The sequence below is a fragment of the Crocodylus siamensis genome, chromosome 6, assembly GCF_052110815.1.
Source record: "Crocodylus siamensis isolate JL-2025a chromosome 6, ASM5211081v1, whole genome shotgun sequence".
Lineage (NCBI taxonomy): Eukaryota > Metazoa > Chordata > Crocodylia > Crocodylidae > Crocodylus > Crocodylus siamensis.
Genome location: NC_143400.1, coordinates 91,525,730 through 91,552,438, shown reverse-complemented (window position 1 = coordinate 91,552,438; position 26,709 = coordinate 91,525,730). Strand labels below are relative to the sequence as shown.

Sequence of the window (26,709 nt, the reverse complement as noted above, 5' to 3'; positions counted from 1 at the left end):
GGTGAAACCAACAGGAGCCGTTTAAACAAGGCTTAGGCCTGTTTAGTTAGGTCACTCACTACAGGGCTCCACATTTAATGTGCCGCTGTATTCCCCTCTCAGCACAGACATTTGCCTCACGTGCCTGTCTGTGGTGGGAAAAGGGAGTATGCTATGTATGTGAGTCAAGAGGAAGTACGTGCATTTTTCTAGAGAAACACTTAGTGAACTTTGGATGGAAGAGATCCTCTTAAACACAAGTACATTTACCCTGGGCTTCATCCACAGTTGCAGTAAAGAGGAAGATGCTCCACTTCCCTCAGGGACCTCCGGTTACCACCACAGAAATCACAGCCATTGCTCAGCCACTTGCTCCTCCCTGCTGCACTGGAAGGGAAACAGCAAACACCATGCCTACATTTCAGCATGCCTCACCTGGCATGGAGCTGCACTGCTTGAACTAAAGTTGGGTGAAATGTGTTGGCAAATAGTATAGATTCATTACCAGTTGACTGGACAATCAGATCATTCATTGGTTGTTCTAGGAGTCAGGAAGGAAGTTTTTCATCTTAATCCCCATGTGCAAGAGTGCCCAGCTGACCACCTGCTTTTGGGTTTTCTTAAGCTGCTTCCTTTTCTTATGATTAGGTTGCTGCCAGGGATGGGATACTGCAGTTGCTGGATCACTGGTCCAGTCTGGAATGTTGAGCAATAGATTCCTGCTTGAAAGGTCCCATAAAGCAATGAATGGCATTCACACATGGACAGAGTAGATTAGCTGTGATGAAGCTGGGGAGAGAGAATTCACTCAGAAAATTGCACGCAATGCATGAATGAACCATGCTGATCTGTGGCAGGTGGATCCATGCAATCAGACTGATTATACTCCTCCCTGGCCCAGTGCAAATCTCCATTCCACATTTCCTTGTGCACAGTTGGCTTGAAACAGAGATCTGCATCTCTTATGGGGAGGGCATGAGGGTGGAGTCCTTACGCCCTCTCCATGAGCCTGTTCTGCTTTGGTGATCCTCTCTGCAATCCCTGACTGCCTGGCTGACTTTCTCCCTATGTGCATAGGTACTGAAACAAAAATGCACTCCTGGGAGATAAATACCAAGTGATGTTTTTGTTCTCTCTCTCATTTCTTAACAGGTTATTGGCTCAGTTGGATGAGACAGAAAAAGCCTTTGATCAGTTTTGGTCCAGGCATCACCTAAAGTTAGAACAGTGCCTACAGCTCCGACACTTCGAGCATGATTTCAGAGAGGTATGTCACATCTTCTTTAAATACAGCACTTTCTGGTGAATGGGCTCAAACTTTTCCACTATCACTCTTCTGATTGGTGTGCGCCAGTAGTAAAAACCAACACTACCAAACAAAGCCTTTTATCAGGAAATACTGATTATTCTAGCCAGCTGTGGTGTCTTGGTGAGCCAAAGACAGGAAGATGCCAAGTGGTGCTCTGGAAAAAAGAGCTCACATCTTCTTAAGCATCAAATATCTTAGAGGAATGGATGTTTGATCCAAACCTGTTTGAATTCAGTTGAATTCTTACCACAGTTCTCCAGACTCTGGATTGGCCCCCTCATTGTGCCACAGTGGGTGGATTAATGCTGGCTAGTGGCAGTTGTGAAGTCCTGGGAGGCAATGGATTGATTACAGTGTTTCTTGTAGGTAAAACTGGCATTAGATAGCCTGATGGAAGCCCAGGCCGGGTTCACTGACATCGGAGACAGTGTGGCTCGTGTGGATCACCTTCTGAAGGAGCAGAAACAACTGGAAGAGAAGGGACAGGTGTGCACTTGGCTAAACTTCATGCTCTGGTTACTGTAGTTGAGTGTTATCAGATGCTTGAACAGCTTGATGTCTGCCCCATAGTTACTCTTCTAGTGGGACCTGAGCTCAAATGGCAACACTTGGATTCAGATTCCAAACCTGCTGAGTTTCACAGTCATCCATATCTGCTTGGTTGTTTGATTTGGTTCCCTATAAAGGTACAGGGCCACTTGCAAAATACGTCTTTGGAATTCAAAAACCTACAAGCTTGGATGGGCTTGGGTATAGGGCTTTGGTTGAGGTCCATCTCTTGGAACTGGAAGCACAGCATGATCAAGCCCAAAAGACCGTCCCGTTAAACGTCTTCATGTGTTGTTTTATTAAAGTGGGTATTTTATGAACAACTGTTTCCAAAAAGGGATTCCCCTTCCATTCCTATAAACACTACCTTTCTGGATCTTTTTGCATTTTAAGTGCACCAGGTTAGCCAGTTCTGATAACTGCAATATTTGGTGTCATTAGAAAGCAATGGATAATTTTATTGGATCGAACAAATATGACGGGATATGAAGAGCTTTCAATACAGGCTTAAAACCAGACATTATAATGAACCAAATGATTCTCTAAATCTGCAGCTGTAGGTGTCAGAGGGGATTATGAGGGATGGTTGCTGTTACTGGATTCTTGTATTAGCTTCTAAAGCTTTTTCATGTATTTATTGTTCATTCTGCAGGAACCTTTGGAAAAGGCCCAGTCTTTAGCTGTCCATGGAGACCAACTCATCCAAAACAACCACTACGCAGTTGACTCCATCAGACCAAAATGTGTTGAACTCAGGCGTATCTGTGACGACTTTACTAATGAGACCAAGAAAAAATATGATATTTTGGGGAAGTCCCTCGAGCTGCATAAACAAATAGACAAGGTGAGGGAATCTTGCTATAGGGAAACCTCGGTAATGCTTTGTTGAAAAATAAAGATTTAGAAGTTCTTATAACTGAGGTTTCAGATGAATGTGTTTAGTGTTTTCCCCCACACACACCAATCCACAGATAGGGAGAAGAGCTGTGATACCAGCTTTATGGTTGTCCATATCTGCTTGGTTATTTGATCTGGTTCACTATAAAGTTAGGGATACCAGCTTTAGAAAAGGGAGAAAAAATGTTTCCCTGAATTATACTCTTAAAATTATTCAAACTAGGATTTGGAACAATATAAGAATTTGATCTAAACCTATAATGTGAACCAAACCCAGGTGGGGGTGCATTAAATGATCAGTTCTCTACTCCTTGCATTATTTTTGGTTTTCAATCTCCCCAGCATTTCTGTAATCTTGCTGGAAGAGGACACACCCTGGGACAGTTTTAATGATATTATCCAGCCTGGCCTGAAACAGGAATTAAACGTACCATGAAAACCTGTTTCTGGGTTTTGCAAATCCAAGAGTTTTTTCTTTGGTGGGGGGGTGTTGGAAGGCAAGGTTCACATAAGGTTCGAACATCTATCCAGTTTCTTGGGGACTTACCTAGATTCAGTGTTAAAATTCTGAGTGGGAAGCTCAGGAAGGCTGAAGAACCTCATTGCCTTGTGGAGGGTGACTGTACATCACAGACAGTGATCAGCACTTCACAAGACTGGATGGTGAATGATAACAAAGTCGTCTTTGCTCCATTTTCCTTTAAAGGCGAGCCAGTGGTGTGAAGCTGGAATCTATCTCTTAGCTTCTCAAGCTGTGGACAAGTGCCAGTCACAAGAGGGAGCTGAAACTGCACTTTGTGAAATAGAGAAATTTCTGGCAACCGCTAAGGAACACCAGCTCTCCAACCCAAAAGAATTTTATAATCAGTTCGATATGATTCTCACCTCTGAAATCAAGGTAAAGCCCACTGAATTGTTACATTGCCTGTTCAAATGTCTGAAAAACAGCAGCTAATGTTTAAGATGCAGGTTCAGTGTTCTGTTGTAGTTCTAGATAAGGTTCCTTTCGTGTAGCAGAGCATTGTGGGGCACAAATGTGGGCATTTGGGGGTATGAGGGTTACTTGTGTGTGCTCCCTTTGGAGTAGCACCAGAGGTGGCTGTGAGGTGTGCCCAATGGGGCATTACTGGCAGGAGCACAGTCCCTACAAAGCTGCCCTGCTCTAAAACAAATGCTCTGGCTTATTCCTTATACCTGCCTAAGGTGATCAGTCTGCCCCAGAGCAAATGCCATTGACTCAGTGTGCATTGCTCTCCTGCAGGCCAATGCCCAAAGGATTCTCCAGAAACTGGAAGACGTGCAAGAAATGTTCGAGAAGAGGCAAGTGAGTCTGAAGAAGCTGGCAGCCAAGCAGACTCGGCCGGTGCAGCCTGTCGCCCCGCATCCTGAGTCTTCCCCGAAGCGAGCCTCACCTAAGACCACCAGACCAGCAACGTTAGGTAGGGCCCGGAGACAGGGTTTTCAGATGCGCACCCCATCTTGTCGTCACAGTTCTGCTTTGCCCTTTAACAAGAATGAAGCCTTGTGTTTAAAATTCAATGTCATGGACACCGGTTTCAAAGACGAGTGTGAAATCTTTGTGCATGTACAGTGATCAAGGAGGGGGAAATCAGGTTTGGATCTGCCAAGACACTTCAGGCTCCACTCTCCGTGGGAGGTTTCCTTCTCCTAGCGTAGACCCCCATCCCAGCTGGACTCCTGTCCTACTGCTTATTCTTTTTCTCAAGCAGTAATTGGTATCTGATTGCACGTGCAAATTCTGCTTTGGCATTCCTGGCTGTAGCAGGTGTGCACAGTTTTGTGTGTGTGGCTTCCAAATCACAAAACCCCAGTCAGGCAATGCAAAAGGTTCAGTGACAATGTTAATCCATCTATGTCATTGGTTGTTACATCAAGGCAAAAGCTACATATACTTTATCTCTTCTGAGAATTTACAGTGAGGTACTGGCTTCAGTTATCCACCTCAACATAAAACCACACCTTCGTTTTGCAGTGAAGACACAGGCTAGGTCAGCTTGATGCAGCTTAGGCCCTGCAGCTGATCACTGAAGCCCAGGCCTGGGACCCTCTCTGTTGTGTTAAAAATCAAACCCAAGTGTTTAGCAAAGAGCCTTGAGAAAAATAAACTGGTCGCTGAGATTGAAAGGAACGTGCAGCTGAGTTCTGCTTCTGCGGCGGGGGACTGGGAGGTGATGGGAGCCTGACTGTCGTGTCTCCTACATGCATACACACACACACAAGCTCGCCCTCTCTTGTCACATGAAACAAACCCGCTAGGTTTGCGGTGTATTGCACGGTGTCCTGTCACAGCTCATTGCCTACCTTCTTGAGGCCAGCCCTGGTCACTTATTCTGATGACAACCCTGAACAGAATTTAGAGGAAAAGAGACAGTACATAGATAAAAACAGATTATTTTGCAGTTTGCCTCCGAATGCTGTGACTGACTGAGCTTGTTAATATAGTCATCTCCCTTTGGTTGTGACCATGGCAGCTGCTGGCAGGCCTCTCTCAGTAACTGCTCAGGTGCACATGAAGGATGCAGTCTACAGTGATTGCTGCTATTGGCAGGAGCCAACCTGCTGCTGCTGCACTGGGTGGCAGCCCCACAGCCACCCTTCCCTTTGAGTGTCCCAGCCTGAAGTGACACTTGAAAAGAGACAGTAGCAGAGTCTCCCACCAGCCACTGGCCAGGGAAGGTCTGCTCCTGCTCCCAGTTTTCACACCAGTTTGAGCAAGCTTTTCCTTCCACACCCTCCAGAGTTCTCTCAGTGTGGATTCTTCTGCCTTGCCAGTGTTACTCAGAGAGTATAGTTTCTGCCTCAGGCTCCCAGCTAATGTGATGTTCATGTTCCTGCATGTACACTTTCATGTATTTTTATTTCACTCCTATGCAGAACTTCTAATCATTTCCAAAGCACGGGAGAAATACTTACCTATAGTTAATGTTCCACATATATATATATAGTGGCAGGAGCAGGTGGCAGAGGTTCCTCTGGTAGCCTCAGAGTTCCTGTTCTTTCTTTGGCTCGTCAGGTATTCCCCACTTCCCCTTGTTCTCGCCTGCTGTGCCTTGTTGTTATCCTCAGATCCCGAGAGTAAAAACTGCTGCCCCAGAGTCCCCAGAGTAAATCTATGTCCTCCCAGTCTATATATTCTTTACGGACCACCTGTCTCTAAGATGCTCTTAAAAACAACTCCTGGCCTGTAGTTCCTTTCTCTGACATGAGTCACCTTAAAGGCAATTCATGGCCCCTCACCTCCCATACAGCCATGCTGATGCCTTGCAGTTGTTAACACTTCAGTCATTTCCAGGGTGCTCTCCCCAGTCCCTTCCTCTCCTGCTTTCGACCTTTTTGACCTTTGGCTTGTTTGGCTTCTGTCCCTGTGGTCTGGCTGGACCCCCCCAGCCCCCATCTACTGTGCAAGGCTGGGCTTTTGCCCTCATTTCCACCTTCCTAGGTCTAGCCCTCTTGGCCTTATCTCACTCCTCTAAAGCTTGGGTTTCACCCCTTTTTGTCTGCAGGCCCTGATACTATCCCTGCCCTGTCCAGGCACTGAGTCTCTGACCCTTTTCTGCCCTGTCCGGGCACCAGGCCTCTGACTCTTTCTCCAAACTTCAATCTGCATTGGCTTAAGTCTGTTCTGTGCCCCAAACCCTGGCCCCCAGCAGAGTTCAAAGTAGCTGTGTGCTCCCCTGGCATACTGGGACCTCCAGCTCCCCTAATTAAGCCCAATCTGGTCCACTGGCTCAAATCACAACAGAAAAGTTCAGCCCTCTGGCTGTAACCAAAATCAAGCCTTCTGGCTGCATAAGAGAGTCCAACTTTCAGGCAACTTGCAGTTCTCTATTAAGAACCTGCCTGGTGTAAGGTTTCCAGCGGTCTCACAGCCTTGGAGCAGCACAGGGCCTCTTGCACGGCAGCATATTAGCCAGGATTCCTGTCTTGCACTCATTCTAGCAGACAAAGTATCCCACTTGAGGTTCTGCCTCCTGCTGTTGCGTCTCTGGCTTCCTGTTACAATACACCCACCCACATGCACACATGTGCGCACACAGACACACATAAGAAAATAAATGGTAATGCACAAGGAGGCACCTTTCTGCCATGCATATGGTGTAAATGACAACCCTGTAGGGAGCCTTGTGGTGTGGTTCCTATAGGTCATCTCCCTAGGACTCTAGGATTGTATGCAACTGGCTAGGAAATACAACACAGAATCACTCCTCCAGCCCCTTGCACATTGTTGCAGTTAACAGGCAGAGGAAGTTATTTTCAAATATTTCCAGACCTTTGCCATTCTGGGGGACATGAACAGTGTTTGCTAGTCCTGACATTCACACATCTGCCTCCCTTTGAGTCTGCCAGAAGGTCATAGCGCTGCTTGGATAATGACAGGTATATCCTGCACCAGTGATGGCTGCAGAACTCCCTAGACTACAATGTGTGTCTTGTGGTAGTAATTAGATTCCCCAAAATATTTCTACAGATAAGGTAGACAGGTCAATAAAAGACTGGTAGGCAGGGATCCATGGGTAGGGTAGATAGTTTAATGCCTGTGATTTGTTTCTAAAGACTAACTGACTTAGGATGGGGCCTAAAAATTAAACACTTTACCACACTTTCTTCAGAATTTCCTCAGCTTGAAATACAAAGTACCACTGTTAGGTTAATTGTCCTGGGCTATATGTATTGACTGAGCTTTTGAAATGGTATCTTCTATCTTCTCTAGTAGTCTTCTCCAGATAGTCATTCTTTGGATTTCTCCTGGGTCTTTCATCTCAGCACTCTTCACAAACATTTCAACATCTCTGAGCGTTAAGTATTGCTGCTACTTCTCTGCAGAGGGTGAGTCAAGGTTTGGGGAAGTAAAGTGATTCACTCAATTTACACAGTGTATCTGGGTTATGGTGGAAAGGAGCATTGAGAAATTCTGACCTCTAAGGTTTTCTTCTAAGCATCATACTCTGAAGATGAGGTAGTCAAGTTCCCGTCTCTTGTGACAGTTTTCTACTGATTTTCCTTAATAATATGAAGAAGATCTGTACTCCCGGGCCTGCACTATTGCAAGCAGAACTCATGCTTCTTAGTAGAAGAATCATTTATCTCTCGTAGACAATTTTTTTTCTGGCCTCGTTACACGTTCTGGCCCTGATCTTTGTGGCGAGTCACTCAGACACTCTAGTAAATGGGATTCCAGCTTGGTCACACAAGGCCACCAGCGTAGGTCAGGATTCAGAATTGTGGCTTCTATATTCACAGGATTTCTTGAGGGTCAACTGGGGAAACAAGAAAGAGAAGCCAACATCATTGTTTATAGAAGACAATATTTGTGGTGTAGGATGCACCTGGCTATTCCTGATCACTTGCAAAGCAGAGCGTGCTCAGAGGAAGTGATGGCATTCACAGACATGCAAATAAGGAGGCAGACAAATAAACTAAAATGGTGTCACTAGCGCTTGGGGGATGATTGTTTCATAGACAGCATATCTACACCAGCTCCCATAGAAGTGCAACATCTGACTATTTTCCAAGTCTCCCTTAGCAAAGAAAATAGAATCCAAAAACGTTTTGTATGTGCTAATATAGAAGTTGTACAAAAAACTAGAACTCTTGGTTCCAAAATGATACCTTTTATTAGACCAACTGGGAAATCACAAGAAAACTGTCCTTTTCTGCAAGCTTTTGGAATTAGAAAGACTGTTTCCCTTTCCAGAACAAAACATTGACCATTTTTCCCAGTCTGACCCTCAAAAACAAGGGAGAGACAGTGCAGGGTGCTCAAGGAAGGAGTTGAACCGGTGTGCGTGGCCAAGTATGAAGCCCCTCAATGGACTGACTTGATTTTAAGTTGTCTCCTCTACACCCATCCTAGGGACAAAGAAATGCTTGTATGAGCAGTGCACAGGAATCCGGCTGAATTAATCTGCATAATAAAATCAAATAACTATTAATTTGAATGTTGCTTGGTGAAGGGGGTTGAAATTCCTTTCCAGTTCCTCCCTGGTCTTGATGGGAGTTTGCCTCTGTACACTTCCTCACCCTGAAATTTGAGACCAACTCTCAAGGATGCAGGAGCCCTGTGTTGACCTTTTCTGTGGTAACTAAGCCAGGTTGCCCTATAAATCTTTCTTGTTATTATTTTAAGTCTACATAGAAATGCATATTATGCTCTGGCTATTCTGTTTATTCCCAGTGGGATTTGCTGAGGCATCACGGACAGTGAAATCTCTCTCTTTTGGGTGTGAAAAGAAAGAGAGATGGCATGAGTCATAGAGAGTCACAGAATCATAGAGAAGTAGGGCTGGAAGGGACCTTGAGAGGACATCTAGTCCAGCGTTTCTCAACCCGTGGGTCGCAACCCAAAAGTGGGTCACAAGAATACAAGAAAGGGTCGCAAACAAACTTTAAAAATGGATTCACTTTTAAAGAAGAAAAACATGGGAAACTGCCGGTCTTCCCTTGCAGGCTGGCAGTGTCCTAGCCTGCCAGGGGCTGCTTGGGGCTCCGCCATGCCCTACACCCTTCCACCCCACACACCCAACCCCTGCCCCACACACTGGGGGCTGGGGTCTAGGGGTGGCGGGCACTGGTTCAGGACTGCCCACTGATGTTTACAAATGGGTCCTGGTACAGAAAAGGTCAAGATCCACCAATCTAGCCCAATCTCCTGCGTGACAAGGAAACAAATGGGATCCTCCAATTATCGCAGTGCCTGAGGCACCGTGTTTGATGAGCCGCCTGTGTTTTTGCAGGCTGCATTTCAGGATTAAACAAGATTCCTGTACAAAGCTTCTCAACTGCTGTAAACTGGCATAGATCCACTGAAGTCAATCCACTGAGGCCAGGCCTGCCAGAGATTATCGAACAGGTTGGGAAGGAACACAGAAAGTTACCAAGTATTATAGGGTGAGCTGTTATTACTGACTGTACTTAGCATGGCCTGACCTTTCCCTTTATGAGACCTTGTTTTCAGCTGCTTGTACTTTTGCCACACTTGAACAGTTTGGGATGACATTTTCCCTCTGGCCAGCTGACTGTCTATGGCTGAATTTGTTTTGGAACATTTCAGCAAAATAGGTCAGCATTTTCCGTGAACAAATGGATGATTTGCCATATTTAAAAAAAAAAAAAGGAACTGCTGATATATCATACAGAAGATACGGCACTTCTGTGCTTCAGAATAAGGGCTGGAAATTGTCAGGCTGGGGGAAAGGACTGTTTTTGCTATTGGGAAGGCCTTTCTGCTCTTCCTTCTCAAAATGTCCAAATTTGGTCAGACTTTTGAGAAGAATCTCGGTTCACACATATTCAGCAAAAACTGGTTAATCTTTGACAGCGAACTGTCCTAAGATTGCTTTCCTTCCCTGCCAGTAAACATCTGTGGAGCCCACTGGCAAAACAAGTGTCTCATCGTCCTGTAGTGCTGGGCCACCCAAAGAGGAGAGCCTGCCTCTAGCGTCGAGGGCTGTTACCTCTTGTAGCACAGGTTATAGCTATAGCTGTGGTGAGGCTGGAAGAGGGAGGTCTAACTGTTCCAACCCTGCTGATGACCTATGTGGTTATCAATATGATGCCTCCTAATAGAAATTTTGCTTTTTAAGTTTTTTTTTGTTTTTTTTTAAAGGAAATGTAGAAAACTGCACCCCAAAAACTTCAGTAAATGGCTGCAGAGTCAAGCAACCTCCCTGATCATTTGAATGTACCAAGTACTACATGATACTAATTACTGTCAAAATTAAGATCTCAGGAATCTTAAATCGAGCTCTCCAAAACAGCAGATCAGTTTGCACTTCATTTTCATGGTTCACTTTCCCATCCAAAAGTCACATTGGCTGGAATGATCTAGTTGGGGGTTGAACTAGATGACCTCCTAATTTTCTGTGTTTCTGTGATCCAAAAGCTATACCTCATCCTAAAGAGATACTGCAAAAATAAATCAAGGGCTATTTGTGAAGCATCCCGATTCCAGAATTGCAAGCACCACAGAGAAACCCATGTGAAATCTTTAGAACAGGTTTGCATAGTGCAGTCAATAAGGCCTGAGTAATGAGGATAAATCAAAATATTGAATAAATTGTGTACTAACCACTGGTATGGCACATGTGGCAGAGTTCAACGAATGGGACAAAAGAATAGGCAATCTTGTGATTAATGATGGTTTCATAAGGCATTCATCCAAGAAGGCTGATCTGATAATCTTGTGCGCCTCTGAGTGCTTGCCTTTGCAGCTGTAACATTCTTTGCATGCGGTGTGTCTGCGTGCTATAGAGATGCAAGATGCTGCTGAGATTCAAGCTGGAAAGTCGGTAGAATCTCGGCAAGCTTATTAAACAAACGATACGTTTCCCAGCATGTGAGACACAAAAATAGTGACTCGTACTACAGGCATCTTGGAAAGTGGATTGGAACACTGATTTCCTTTGGGAGAACACAGCTGGAAGCTCTTGAGGCCTTTAAATAATAAAACCTAAACAAGCTCCATCTCACTGGATCCCTTTTTGGCATTCCTCACACTCACTAATGCAGAATGCTGACTAATGAATAACATCTGGACTGAGGATAAAAGAAGAAGGATATGCTGCAGAAGAGACACGGAGAAAAGCAGCAAAGGCAAACAGATGTGAATTCCATTAAGGGCTCTTGGGGAAACACTGATTTTTACAGACCAAAATATTTATATCAAAAGAGAGCACAAGGGAAAAAGATGCTTTCAATTTTGCAGACACAGGGCATGTATCACATAGCAAAGTCTGTGTAAAACTATCATTTTCTTTTCATGAAGGGCCATATTCTGCCCTCCTTTTATGGGTGAAATCTCCATTGTTCTCAGTAGTGTCAAGGTGATGTTGCCATGAAGGTCCAGGAGAGATGCAAAAGCAAGAGTTCTTGTGCGTGATAACTTTTCTTGGATGAACTCTATGGTTGGTGTAGATATAGGCAAGCTTTTGGGTATCACAGGACCCTTCCTGAGGTCCCCAAACTATGAGACCTAAAAGCTGTACCAACCTAACAGTTGGTCCAATAAAAGATATCACTACATGTGCAATCAATGCAAAGCAATAAACTCCAGTGTTTATTGCTGTTTGAATGTGCTCCCAGGAGTGCAGCATGTTGAGCCACGTCAGAGTAGCTCTGGCTGGCAGGGGGCACGAGGGATTAGCCTGCCAGCCTGGGACTGCTCTCCCTGGCTCAGCGTGCTGTAGAGGGGCTGGCTGGGGCACAAGGATGCTTCAGCGTTGGGCTAGCTGGCAGGCAGCCCCTGCCCTGAAGCACCCTCATGCCCCAGCCAGTTTACTACAGCCTTATAGGGGCGCATACGGAGACACCGAGACTTTACTGTGCAGCTAATTACTCTACTCCTCAGTAAATGTCTCTTGTAGATGTGCCCACTGTGCAGCATCTTACTCCTCGAAATCCATGGATCTGCTCAGAGTACATTTCAGCACGTGTAAAAGGATTCAGATCTGGACCTTAATATCATGTTTTTAAGCAAAATAACTATGTTATTATTAGGAGCAATTCCTCTTGCTGGTCCCACACACCACTCAGGCATGTTGAGACTGCAGACACAGGTTATTTTCACAGAACTCAAAGAGCCAGATCATAGCTCGTCCTATGGAGGAGCAGGGTAGGGAAAGTGTGCTCTTTTATACTTATTTATCATTTCCTGCATGCATTGAGCCCCTTCGTCTCTCCACTCTGCAGGATATGGCGAGAAGCGAGTAGAGTCTGGAGTCTTCTCCACCAACGGTCCACGAGGATGCATCCACTGGCTGCATCACAGCTCACTTCCTCCCCATATAACTCTCTGAGCAGAGGGGAAAGGGAAGAAAACATGAGTACAATTGTTCTCACCAAGGCTTTGTGATCGTTGCTATATTATTCAGCATGTGTATGCCTGGTTTAAATTAAAATTGTTCTGGGTTCAGGCCAAGAGAATGGTGATATTTTTCAGGCCTGTTTCAACTTATGCCCATTATAAGGAATGAGGAAACAGGGGAGATGCAGGCTAGATATTAGAAAGAAGTTTCTAACCATGAGGGTGATTCAGCATTGGAAGAGATTACCTAAAGCAGTGGCACTGGAAGTTTTTAAGTCCAAGTTAGACAAAAACTTGCCTGGGCTGGTTTTGACAAAAGTGATCCTGCCGTGAGCAGCAGGTTGGACTAAACCCCATTTTTCTATGATTCTGTGATTTTTTTTGGCAGACTTTTTGTGTTGTTCTTCAGCAACAAGTAGCTGGCACAAAGCTTTTAATAACAGCCATTTGGAGTGTAAAGTACAATGATATTACTAAAGGGCTTGAAATCTGTAACCTTATCAGATACCGTATTATGGTGTATAAAATGCAGGTGGGTCTCCCCCCAAACAACAAAGTAATATAGCAAAATTATTATAACTAATGTTAATAACTAGTTATTAGTGCATCTCTAACTAATATGCTATGTGGGTTGCACCCACACCATTTACTTCCCGCGTATCCATTTAACAGGATGTCACATGGGCCGCAGCAGTGTGCTGATTGGGCGGCAGGTTGTGAACCACTGGGCTAGAGCATGTTGACTGATCGGAACGTATTCCATTACATATCAGAAGACTTTGTTCTGAATCCAACCAATTAAGCTGGTAGGGGCAAGTGCAGCAGAAAACCCTCTCTGAAGTCAAGGGACTGGCTTTAAGTTTATGGATAGTATTCATTTCTTCCATCTGCTCCTCCTGCTTACACCATCTTAAACTACAGCGGTGGATCCGCTATCGAGTTAGCAGTCATAACTGACTGCAAGGAGTTGGGAAGTCAGAGGGCAAACCGTGGTGAGATTTTTAATGAATTTCTTATCTTTAAACTACACATCCACTGCTCTCTTTTCTGACTCAGTTGGAACTGCTTGAAGTCAAGGGCAAGATCTTCGAGCCATAACCGATTTCCTCCCATCCTACTGCTCGTCATTGGCCAGGATTTTTTAGGCATGTTAATCATACCTTCTCAGAGAAACTGTTAGCTCAAACTAGTTGAAACTGGATGATTCTATTTTAGGCACTCTTGGGTTTCATAAAATGAATTCCTTCCCATTACGGTCTTCTTTTTTTCATACAAGGAACTTTAGAAAATGAATACAGCATAATCCGACTCCAGCTCAGGTGTATGTAGCGCGGTTCATCTCAGCAGGGCCCTGCACTGCGTACTGTTCCTGAGATCTATTTTCATGAAGCGCACTTGACCAAAAAAGAAATCACTTTTTGATCATGTCACAGCTTCTCACAGGGAAGTGTTTTGATTCTTTTGAAACTTTTTTTTTCCCCCTGTGACAAGACAGTTGTTGGATCTCTACAAGGAGGGGACAAAAGGGCAGATCCTGGCCTGAACCGAGACACCTGGCGTGTGAAATGTATACAGGCAGACAGCAGAAACGTAAGGAAATAATGTTGTTCAGCATAAAAGGCTGCTTGATCATTGCCCCCCAAGGAACAGCAACTGTCAAATGCAGCAACCTGTCCTGTGTACAGTGCACTGTATCCTACTACAGAGGGGCCATAACCCCTCTTCACAAGTTGAGACTTCTTGCCCAGCCGGGCCTCTCCTGTAGCCTCTCCACCCAACCTCTGCTCCACTCTTCCCTGGCTTTGCTCATTCCTGTCACCCAGAGCCTCCCTTATGCCCTCTGTGGCTCCCTGTCCCAAGAAGATTTTGATATGTGGCTTAGAGTAGGAAGTGTGGCTACCCATCCTATATTCTCCAGAGCACGAGAAAGCATCTGGTTGGAAATGGGCTTCAAAAATCCCCACTTTATTTTGTAATACACAGATACACAAAACCCCAAAAGGACTCAGCAGCCGAGTCCCAGCTCTGTCCTGGGAACTGTTCATTTTGTCCTGGGACAGCTCATTTTGTCATCAGTACCATCCCTCAGCCTTCTAGGAAGAAGAGTGGACCAGACTCAGCAGGAGCTGTAGGGCTGCAGCATCTTTGAACTTTAGATATAGCTTTATAGTGGGACAGTAAAATATAGAGAGAATAGCATAACGAAGGTGGGGGTGGGCCTGTGAAGAAGGCACTGATGTGTGGGGTGGACACTTATGTCTTTGCAACTCCACAGCCGTGGACACTAGACTAACCTGGGAGAGAGAGCATGACAACTCTGATGGCCGGTGACTTGGTCGTTCTGAATAGGAACCCATACCGAAGCAAGCATGTGCCAGGGGAGGCATACAAAGTCACGACATTTAAAGAAATAATACGGCATATTGTAGTAATAAAGATTAACTCCCTTTCTGGCATGGCATGACGACATCAACAGGAACCTGTCAGCCGTCTTTCTAAGCAGTACTTCTTTCTCTTCTGGCAGAAAGGATCAGCTTCTTGAATTTCCTGGGACCTCGTCTGTCAGGAAACAAGACATGGCTATCCCCTCCACAATAACGTCCACATAAGCAATGACATCTTGCTCTTGGCAGAGTTCTTCCAGAGGCTGTGGTGTCCATAATGGTGCCCTAGAAAGTATATCAGCTGTCTGTAACTCTCCCAGGAACGAGTACAATATTGTAGGCGAATTTCAGCATCCCAAGGCAAAATCCCTGGACTCTTAGTGGGAGTTCATTGAGACATTTGTCTCCTAACAGGGACATGAGTGGCTCATGATCCATTTGTACAGTAAAAGTCAGGCCAAGGAGGAAAGTTCTGCATCACTCACATGTCTATGCAACTGCTACTGCTTCTTTTTCTATTTGTGCCTATTGAGTTTCAGGTGGAGCAAGTGCTCAACACAAAGGCAATATGGCTAGCTTCTTGACGTTGCTGTAACACTCCATGGGATGCCCATAGGATGAAGCCTCTGCTGCAATATGTGTTTCTCACACTGGATTGTAGTGGGCTAGTATCAGGGATCAGCTGAGTATTGATTTGATCTTACTGAAGGCCGATTGTTGTAGCAAATCTCAAAGCAGAGCAGTTTTTCTCTGCATTTGTGAGAGGCAGTGATATCAGAATTTCATCAGGTTGATCCCCCACTGAGTAGATGAGTACCTACCGGGTGAGGTTCGGACTCGTTGTCCATACCTGACAATTTCCTTGAAGCGATTCAAACGTCTGCACCATCGAAGCTACATTCCAGGGGTTTGGAAATTGAACTGTTCTGGTGGCATAACTTTAGCTGGCTGCATCATCTCCGTGGCCAGCCTCTGCCCTGAGCTGGACTCGGCTGCTGATGGAGTTTGGTCTATCGTTTAGGAAACATCTGATTGCCGACTGATGTTTGCATTCCTGTTGGTGACAGGATTCAGCTGCTCCTAACACCATGGGAGCAGACAGAAGTTACATTGATCACGTGATCGGCCCCCTGAAAAGAGCTCTACAGCCATGCTATGATGCACATGCAAGGCTACACAGTACTTTTAAAGTGACTGATCATACAACAAATTGATCCTCATCAAATGAGAGATAAGATGAAGGTGTTCCACTTCGGAGTGTCTTAGAGAACTTGTGTTCCCTGGGGTTAATTGATGGGGTAAATCAGGACTGGGCTGACATGCCCCCACAGCTGTCTGTAGGAAGGGAACAGGGAGGGGGAGTGAGCTGCCAGCTGGGGTTTCCCTGGCCTGAGCTGGAAGGGGGGGCAGGTGATTTGGAGCCCCCCTGCTGTTTCGTGGCTCCCTGCCATGCACCCCAACTCCTCAGTGGTAGGCAGGCTCGATCACACCTCCCACCCCCAACCCAAAAGGTGAACATCTGTTGGGCTGGGGGAGGCGTGCGCTTTGACTCATGGCACTTTACGTAAAGCACCATGAGTTAGCATATGGGGTGCTGACAGACTTGCACTCTCTCATAGCTCAGGAAAAGGCACGTATAGCTTCCAGAGGGGCTTTATTGCAACAATGAATTTACACTAAGACGGCTGACAACTTCCTGTTGATGCTGTCATGCCAGCCCTCAGGAAGGGGGTAAACTCTTACAATTACACATACAGCTTATGAGCCATACATCACAGTCACAAAAATAGCAGCTGTTGCCGCGGTCAACTTGGTCACCACCAGCCCAGCTGCTGCCACTGCCACTGCTCCATGTGCTGCTGCCACACAGGGCACAGAGCTGCCTTTCTATGGAGAACATAAGTACTGCCATTTACTGGGTCAGAACATACGTCCATCTTGCGCAGCATCTGTCACACGGGGCAGAGCGCAAATGCTGAAAGGAGAGCGAACTGGGTATGACTAGGGCTTTTGCTAATGCTGCAGCCTCCAGCATTTAAGCTCTAGGAAGTTTGGATTCAGAGGCCGGGCCCCTAACACCAATGCTTAAGATAGCTATTACTGCACCGTTCCTCCAACAGGCATTCAAAATACTAGCTTTCCTCTTTCTAGGAAGGCTTTTAAGGATATTTAACTAGGAAACTGCCCCAGGGCCAATGCTGAAGGGACTGCAGAGTAGAATAGGAGCAATATTGTTTCTTGCCACCTCTCGCTGACCTGCTTTCACCATGTCATCTGGGATCCAGATTTGTTTCCAACAGCACATGCGACTCTGCCTTAATCTGTCTGGCATTCGGGGATAAACAGGAGAAATGTTTATTTTATATTATTAAAACACAGACATTTACTGGCTGTATGAGATCATTGACTTGTGGGGGGCGGGGAATCAAACTGGACAAAAGAGTAACAGAAATAATACCATGAGGCAAGCGTGAAATTAAGGTATCCCCTGCCCTCAGCACATGCTAGCCCATTTTATTTTGGATGGCAGCCACAGGACATGTGGTCAAGTTGCTGCAGATTATTTTCCAGTAGCATCAGTTAGTTCATTGGCAGCCATGAGTTTCAGTCACTGTGAGCCAAGCTAAACAAGCCTTACACAATGGGAGCTATTGTGAAATTGTGGTCTCCTCAGGTTCATAACCATTACACAGACAGCAAAATGCATCACGGGCCGCTACGTGATGACACTCTTGGGACCTATGCATGTGCTGAAACCTTACAAACAACAGGTCTTTACAGCACGGCTTTATCCCCCAGTTATAACGACAGAGATCCCCTTTCCACCGCCATCAGAGAAACCATGCAGGCAACGGGCACATTCAGACATAGGGTCATTTTCACTTGTGTGGCTCCCATTATAATAGGGCTGTTGGGAAAACCCTCCACATTACACTAAGGATGGTGACCAAAAGGGCAATCCCTCCTGCCAGAGCTCTGTAGGAAGGCATCTGATATAAACTAAGGGATTGAATGCCAAGATGCATCAAAGCACTGCTCATATGCAATCCTTATTCTGCTAAACAGTCTGTTCCCTAAGACCATTGACATGAAGATGTATTCTGCATAGCTGCAACACTGTTTATCACTGACAAATGAAATAGAGGGTTAGCATGACAAAGAAAGCCTCATCAAATTAACTCCTGTTCTCCACGGAAGATCTGGTATACAAGTTGTGGCAGTACTCACCTCTTTGCCTTGGGGGTTCAGTTCCGTCATACCCAACCGAGCATCCCTCCTGTCGACTTCCACGCAGAAAGTTTCTCTTAAATGAGTTGGGAATCCTCTGTTGATTAGAATTGAAGTAGTCTTGTCATGTCTGGAGAGTTAAATTCAGCTCTCTATTCTTGGGCTTTCTAAACGTTAGGATCAGCTCACCTGTGGGTACAGACACATAGCCACCTTTACATCTGTGTCAAACTAAAGCAGATTTGTAGCATACAACCCTGCATGGTGCAAGTCAATCTGGGAGAAAGTCACCCCACAAAAACTGAACTAATTGTGCACAGGCATGTCGTGTGTTCAGCGCTCTAGTCAAATACAAGCCTAAAAAACTGTTGCATATGAACACCTTGCAATGATGTTGTGATCCATTCCCCTTTATTATGTATAACTGTGGCAACTAAACTGTCAGGCACTGGACAATTCACTTCAGGCTGAATCTTAGTTCTTACTTGTGGTGCTGGAACTTTTTGCATTTAATTTTTTTTCAGTAGGAATTAAGATTTGGACTTCTGATGTCAGTCTCTCGTGTTTTCTACAGCCACCAACAGGAGATCAGCAGAAATTCCTTGTCCTCCAAAGTCCATCTCTGAAGCAGACTTGTCAAAAAAGAAAAACATTAAGAAGACCAAAGGGGGAATTAAGGTAGGAACATATTTTCAGATTAGTCCCTGATGTTACTGTTTGGTATGACAGAAGTGACTTTTAAAAAGATCTTAAAGATTCCCTATGCCAGACTTCTACATTCTTCGCTGGCTTCCGAATGGATTGTGTTGCTGACAGTGCGTTTATACTCATTTAAGTGAAAAACATTTAAAACCAATCTGAAGTTCCTTTGAGGGAGGAATTTCCTCACATTTCATGTATTACAAGTGTGCCTTGAATACCCTACTGAAGGCACTGAGCATAGGAAGAGGTACCATAATAAGATTCCCATTTTAGGAAAAAAAGTTCTCTTAAGCTGCAAAACACACATGTACGATTCAGTTCAGAGCCTGACAGTGTACCCATGAAGGCCAGAACCCAGTCCCTCCAAGATGCAATTTATTCAGTAGATTTTAAGTGGGATTTCTTACCCCAAAGCCAAAAATAATCATTTTATTAACATTCATTTAACATACGAATCGCTTTGCTACTTGTTGCTGCACAAAGGAAAGAAAGAGCAGAGAAGGGAGCTTTCTAGTCTAGGTCCACAGATGGGTTTGGGGAACGTCCTTGGTGCCCGATCTATTTCAGGCTTTGAAGCTGGAGATTAATTCATCAGTATATTCCAGAAACAGCTTATGTTGCACAGGAACAATATCCACATGCTAACTCATGTTACTAAGGAGGGCACAGCTGTACCCTGTAGCAGTTGGTTCTTCTTTCTCTTATGCTTTTAAGACCAACTTGCAACTCCTCCTTCCGTTAATGAAAGGGAATCATTTTCCTTGGGTAAAATACTACCTCATTATTAACCCAAAAAAATCACTTCATACTCTGAAAGTCTTGGTTTGAGGCAGCTGTTCTGCACAAGGTTAAACTTTGTCCTGCGTAGTTACGGTTCCACCCCATTCCTCCACTACGACTGCATTTCTTATCATTAGCAGTAGCCACACAGATCAAGTCGTAGACCTCCACAGATCCCTATCCACTCCCAACTATAAAAAGGAATTGAAAACAAATTAAGGTGGATGCAATAGCACTTGCTGCATACCTACATTCTCCTATTCATAGCATTAGGTTTCCTCCTACAGTGTCTGCCTTTGGTCTTTCTTCAAAGTCAGGCTGCAACTTTTGCAAGCTTTTCAGAGTAGGAATGAGGCATACTTTGTACAGCACCTTGCATGTTTCTGGGTGCACACTGGCAAAGAGTAATAGCAAGCAAGGTCACCAACTGGAGCAGTGAGGAAAAACACGAACAGCTGGGGGCCAAAAGGTGGTAGCAAGACCAAAAGGAAGGGCGGTCTGGTTCATTTTATTCGGATTCTGGGCTTCTGAAAGAAGGCAAACACACGGGCAGTCCGTTCCACTATGCAGGCTGCTTTTACTGGCTTACATCAGGTAACTTGTTCTGTACATCTGCAGGTCACAGCAGGAAAAGCTAAACCTAAAAACAACATGTGGGGCAGTGGCAGTTTGTGTTTGTTTTGGGGTTTTTTTTGTTTTGTTTTTTTTTAACTCCACACCGTCAAGCAGCCTCCAGCTCACCTCCAGTTTAAATCCTCTCCCCTTTGCACCCATAGCTACTGCCTGCTGTTTGCACACTTGCCGTAGGGCCAAACATGTCAATGTTCCGGGAAGTAGGGATTATTCACACGCATGGGGCTGTCACCCCAGCAAAGCCAGTTCCTGTTTCTCAATTCTGCATGCTACGTAGCAGCTTATGACACTACACAAAGGCCTCCCTGGTGACGCCCTTACAACAGAATTAGTAGTAAATTGTCCTTTTTTTTCCTCCTCTCCCACATCCATATTAGGTTTGCTCTTCCTGGAACTTGAAAGAATTGGGAGCCACTGTGGCTTCTCAGTACTTGAAGCGCAGTGATGCTGCAGTAGTACGCATGCAATAAAACCTAGACATTCACTAGAATGTCAAAAAGTGGGTCTTTACCCCACCCAAGACAAGAGGCAAGTTTGGATCTGGATTGAAATTCACTTCTCACATGACTGCTAGGCAAGTTCTTCCTAAGAGGCTACACAGGCATTCCTTGATCTGTTTGAAAAATTTTCCCTATGCACAACTAGGACTGCCTGGGAAACGAGATGGCCCAGAATTGCTTTTTGGCCACCTACTGAAAAATTAGAGCAAACAGCACAATTTAAAAAAGAGAAATGTCTTTAAGGTAATTAGTTATAATCTGACTGTTCTACATACCTACAAAAGGAGTTGTCCATTGCCAATTTTGCCATGAACTGCCTAGTGTGCCACCATATTTTCACATACAACAAGTCTTGGAATATAACATATTCCTAGCTTTTGAAAGGCAGAATGAAAAAGGCAGGAGATTGGGGGGTTCCCCAGAGTTATGGCGGCACAGAGAAAAGACAGAGCCTAATCTTCAGTTAGCTCACTCTCCCTTTCCTGCTCAACTTGAAGACAGGTCTTCATAGGTGAATCTATGATTTTGGAACAAGTTAGTCTCTCCCAGACTGTGAAACAGGAAGAGAGACTGGGAGCAGCTAACAGAGTAAAGCTGTGTTAAGAAAGGTTAGCGTGAGTAGTTGAACAATCAGGATCATTAAAAAAAAAAAAGGAGAGACAATCATTACCACTTCTGGAATGAAAAACAAGCCATTAAGTCAATCAACTCCCTTAACTTCCTGAAAAGCAGTCCAACCGCTGCTGCATTGTGGAGCAGCAATCAATGCAGGCTGCTTCTATCCTTCCCCACTGAGTACATGCACTCCAGTTGAGGGCGGGGGGGCTGATTTGGGAGGAGAGAGACGTGGGTCGTACACAAGAAAAATACAGTATTGCCTAGCATGGCATTTGGGAGCCTTGCTGTTGGAAGACACAAATGGTGGGCAGGATGACAAAGCATGTGGCAGAGCATGTCCCTGGATAAATAGCTTTGAAGTGAAGTCATCTCATGAGAGGAGGGAGCCATCAGGCCATCTTTCTGCCTATGCTCAGAACCCCAAGCCATCATCACTGCCTAATTGCCAGGCTTGGACACGCCCAGAACAGGAGCAAGTAGATGGGACTTGGTTCAGAGCTGCAGTCCTGGGCTGGACAGAGGAGTGGTCGAGATGTAAATGTTGTCAGTTTACCAGCCTGACCCTCTGCTGGATTGACTGACCTAAAAATAAAGCCATGTGCATGGCAGCTAGGGGTCACCTCACCTTTACCCTGAGTGGGCATGACCAGGATTAAACGATATCCAGATAGACAGAAGGGTGCACACACACACTTTAACAGGTCTACAGCCATGCAAACAAAGCTGAGAACACAGAAGGTGCTGTTCCCCATTAACAGACATATATCTTGTAAAATTTTGACCGCTTCAGTGATCGCATCCACTTAGAGGAGGGGAAGCGTGTTTGGTGAAACAATGAAATTATAGTAACCAGTTAGAAGGTTACTTTTGTCAAAACTGAAGTTACAGAAGTAGGAAATACCACTTTACAAAGATTTCCCCGCAGTTTGCTCATCAGTCAGCGCTCTCTCCTCTAGAAGTGCTGCATCAGTTCCTGAGGAACCATCCTGCTGTGTGCACAGAGACTTCAGGGGCAGCTGCAGTGCCTGGATCCTTTGCTTGCCAGTTGAGGCCTGGCCACATCTGGCTCCTACGGATCACCCTAGCAGCTTTAAGCTCTGCCATGTCTCTATGATGCTGGAGAAAGCTTAGTTAAAATTTAGCTCCAAGGTGGTGCAAAGGCCTTCAGCAGGGATCAGAATCTAACCTGTGCATTACCTACATTGTCTAACTGAAGAATAGTTCCTGGATGCAAGTATCTGCTTGTCCAGAACAGCATTTGAGTGATCTCTGAGGCAGCAAAAGGCTCTGGCCTAGCATATTTGGAATCAAAGCCAACAGTGACTAGTGGTTTATGTTCCTGCCTTTTTGGGAACAGCCATGCCGCAGGGCTTTATGCATCTAGGTATGTGTGTGCGCGCACCTGCATACAAAGACATGTATTAATTTAGTATTAGCACTTTCTAGGACTAGCACATGCAAGCGCTCCCCCTAGAGTACAGGTATCCCATTTAGTTCAGGCGACGTGAAGACTGTACGTGGAGAAATGTCAGTGCCAAAAAACAAGGAAGTGCTTCCAACAAATGCAAGATTCTGGCCTTCATAGAAGGCGCTCAGGAGTTCTAAGTGCAGTGCAGTGAAAGGTGACTGGAAGCATTTTATCTACTAAAGCAGAGGCTAACTTTTTAAAAGCCCTAGGCCAGAACAACCCGACTGGTCTGATGCAGGCAGGGTAGCTCTTACAGTACATCAATGGTGGGGGACTTTCCCCACACCCATGCTGGGGCCAGATAGCTGGGAACTGAGCCTGCACTACCCCTGCTTCTCGGATGCGATGTGGGCACAGCTTCCAACCCTGGGAGGAACTGCAATGGGACCAGGCATCTGCAAACTATATTTATGCTGCAGCTCCTCCCCCTGCAGATGTCAGATGAGCTGGAAGGCTCAGGAGAAGCAGCCGTGTTGCTGGAAGCTGCCTGGCCCCAAGCACAGCTCCTTCCCTATTGCCCAGCCTCAAGTGCCAGCACTAACAAAGTCTTCCAGCTATAACCACAGTTTCATAGTAGGTAGGGTCAGAAGGGACCTGAGCAGATCATCAAGTCCGACCCCCTGGCACAGGCAGGAAAGTGCTGGGGTCAAACGACCCCAGTAAGGTGAATATCCAGCCTCCTTTTGAAGACCCCCCCAGGGCAGAAGTGAGCACCACTTCCCTTGGAAGTTGGTTCCAGATCCTAGACACCCTGACAATGAAGTAGTGCCTCCTGCTGTCTAATCTGAATCTACTCTCAGTCAATTTATGGCCATTATTCCTTGTTACTCCCAGTAGTGCTCAGGGCAACGGGCTCTCCCATTGCCTGCTAGTCTCCCTTGGCCAGTTCATAAGACAGCCTCCAGATCCCCTCTCAGCCTTCTTTTGTGGGGGGTTGAATAGGTTCAGGTCCTGTAGCCTCTCCTCATAGGGCCTGCCCTGTGCTCCCCTGATCATGCAAGTGGCCTCCTCTGGACCCTCTCCAGGAGGGATGTGGACAGCATGAAGTGCAGCACCCAGAACTGGGCACAGTACTCCAACTGGGGTCTGACCAGTGTCGCATAGAGGGGGGAGGATCACCTCCTTGGACCCTACTGCTCACATCCCTCCAAGATGCATGATGAGATGCAATTAGCCTTCGTGACTGCACCCCCATGTTGGCAGCCCATGTTCATCTTGGAGTCTATGACGACTCCAGGATCCTTTTCTGCCTCTGCGCTGATGAGAAGGGAGTTCCCCAGCCTGTAGGTATGGTGCTGGTTCTTTCTCCCCAGGTGCATCACCCAGCACATGTCAATATTGAATCCCATCCCGTTCTCATCCGCCCACCACTGTAACCTGTCCAGATCCAGTTGCAGCCCGTCCCTCCCTTCCAGCAATGCCCACTTCTCCCCACATCTTAGTGTCATCCACAAATTTGAACAGGGTGCTGCTTTTCACCCCCTCATCCAAGTCACTGATGAAGATGTTGAACAGTGCAGGCCTGAGGACCGAGCCCTGGGGGACCCCGCTGCCCACATCCCTCCAGGTTGAAAGTGACCCATCCACCACCACTCTGGGTGCGGTCCTCCAGTCAATTGGTGACCCATCTGACTGTGTAGGCATCAACACCACAATCTCCTAATTTAACAAGAATGGGGTGGGAGACAGTGCTGAAGGCCTTCCTAAAGTCCAGAAAGACTATGTCCACCACGACACCTGCATCCAAGGATTTTGGGACCTGGTCATAGAAGGCCACCAGGTTGGTCTGATAGGACCTGCCTCTAATAAACCCGTGTTGGCTGCCCCCAAACATACACTCCCCTGCTTGCCCCTCATAGATGTGCACCTGGATAATTTTCTCAAAGAGCTTCCCCAGGACCGAGGTAAGACTAACAGGCCTATAATTTCCTGGGTCCTCTTTCCTCCCCCCCCTTTTTTTTTTTTTTTTTTTTTTTGAATATGGGGAGGATATTGGCCCTTTTCTAAATCTTCTGGCACCTTGCCAGAGCACCAAGAGTGCTCATAAAGCTGTGCCAGGGGTCCTCTGCACAGATGGGGCAAAAATGATCACTTACCTGACCTCTCGAAGTGCTCTACAACCAGGACTAAACAAAAGTACATGGCTGCTGAACGCTTTAAAAAGGGTCCAATCTTGCAAAAAATCCAAACTCTTTGCATGAGGATTCAGATGAAGATGCTCCAAAACAGGGTGGCTTCACTAGCTTGTGTCTGCACAGCCTTCCAGCCCCGGGACTGTTTTCAGAATGGGAAATGGGGACAGGAAGTAGAGGGAGTTTGGTCTGGGGTGGTTGCTTTTTTCCTGCCAGTGCTGGAGGGTGGGGCAAGTGAATTGGAGCCCTCCCCCACCTCAAAAAGATAGGGGTAGGAGGGGGCTGTCCCCTCCAGTGCCAGCTAGGATACCCCCAGAACGAGCTCCCTCTGCTCCCTTTCCTCCCCCCCACTTCCATTCTGAAAACATACCGGGGCTGGGAGGAGGAGTATTGTTAGGAGACCCGCTGCTGTGCCTCTCAACCAGCAGCTGGATTCTCCAACCCCCAGGACCCAACAGCAAGCTTCTGTTGGGTCTGGGGAGATCACTGTAATTCACAGCATTCCCAAAGCACCATGAATTACAATAGGGAGCTGCTCTTCTGTCCACAATTTATGTTACCAGCCCCTGAACTAGAGGAACAGTCTTTTCACAAGTAATTCCTGTGAATTCCATGCAACTACACCTGTACTTGCAAGCAGGTCTTGGCCAATGGTCTTTAGAAACCAGAAAGGACAAACTCCAACAGCCTGACTGTACTCCACAGTGACTTTAGTGGAAGTTGACACACACACACACACACGCACGCACACACACCCTCATCCCCAAGTGCTGTAGAAAAGCGTTGGGACTTCCTCTAAGTCTACAAAGAGATGAAGTGACAGTTCAATATGGGGAAAGCTCAAAGACTGTTGAATTGCCGTGTCCTCCATTATGAATCTGAAGTACCTGTAGCATCCTAATTAGCACCACCATAGAATTGTTTTGTGCTATTCTTGTAAGAGTTACCAGGACACAAAGGGCAACACTTTGTACTGCTTAACACATACCTCTTTTAGAAGTCTGAAGATAATCTGCATTCAACTGAAGTTAATGATTTAAAAAAAAAAAATCATTAAAAGACAAAAGGTATGATATTATTATGTTTGAGAACCCATTAATCAACCATGAAATACAGCACTGGAGGTAGAGTAGCTTGAAGAGTTGCTTCTTATAGAAGTGCATAAATCCATAACATGAGATCAAAGAATAAAAGTTTCATAAGAAACCAAGAAATCCTGGTACCAAGGAGTGGGTGTTCTTAAAACAGTTAAGTAGAAAACAATTCAGAAGTAAATACAGATGTTTATAACATTCTATTCATGTTCCACATTTGAAATTGCCATGTTATTTGCTCGGATATTTAAAGTTCTGCCTATTTTTAAATAAGCAGCCAGAGAACAGCAACTGTGCGTCTTTAATATGTGCATGTGCTTATCTAAATTCAGATTGAAGTGATGCATGAAGCCAGTCAAGGTGGGTCCAGCCGAATCTTAGTGATGAGTGAAAGCGATGAGAATCTTTCTAGTAGGAGAAGGTAAGAACACCGATTCGTCTTGTTACTGTCCATATATAACAACTTTTTCCTTTTGTGCTATATGGGAAGTAGAATATAGAAGCTAGCAATTGCTGGGATTTCCCCTCTCAGGACCACCCAAGCAAAAGGTCATTCATTTTCTCCAAGATCAGATTTAGTCACTTACTAGGCACCCACCACCTTTAAAGACCA

General features: G+C 45.6%; 1 protein-coding gene and 1 long non-coding RNA gene across 2 annotated transcripts in view; one reads left to right on the top strand and one right to left on the bottom strand.

Annotated features, from left to right (window-relative positions):
• MCF2L2 (MCF.2 cell line derived transforming sequence-like 2) overlaps positions 1 to 26,709 on the top strand; it is a 232,733-nt gene that overhangs the window by 83,737 nt on the left and 122,287 nt on the right. The window contains exons 9-15 of the mRNA XM_090055259.1: positions 1,132 to 1,246; positions 1,655 to 1,774; positions 2,490 to 2,681; positions 3,441 to 3,632; positions 3,996 to 4,173; positions 18,744 to 18,847; positions 26,429 to 26,517. Of these exons, the coding sequence (XP_089911385.1) occupies positions 1,132 to 1,246; positions 1,655 to 1,774; positions 2,490 to 2,681; positions 3,441 to 3,632; positions 3,996 to 4,173; positions 18,744 to 18,847; positions 26,429 to 26,517 (990 nt within the window). The remainder of the gene's footprint in view (positions 1 to 1,131; positions 1,247 to 1,654; positions 1,775 to 2,489; positions 2,682 to 3,440; positions 3,633 to 3,995; positions 4,174 to 18,743; positions 18,848 to 26,428; positions 26,518 to 26,709) is intronic.
• On the bottom strand, positions 7,010 to 18,769 carry LOC149863150 (uncharacterized). The gene is made up of 3 exons (XR_016443278.1): positions 18,655 to 18,769; positions 18,170 to 18,358; positions 7,010 to 8,013 (listed from the first exon to the last, which is right to left on the bottom strand). It is a non-coding gene; the product is annotated as an uncharacterized LOC149863150 (long non-coding RNA).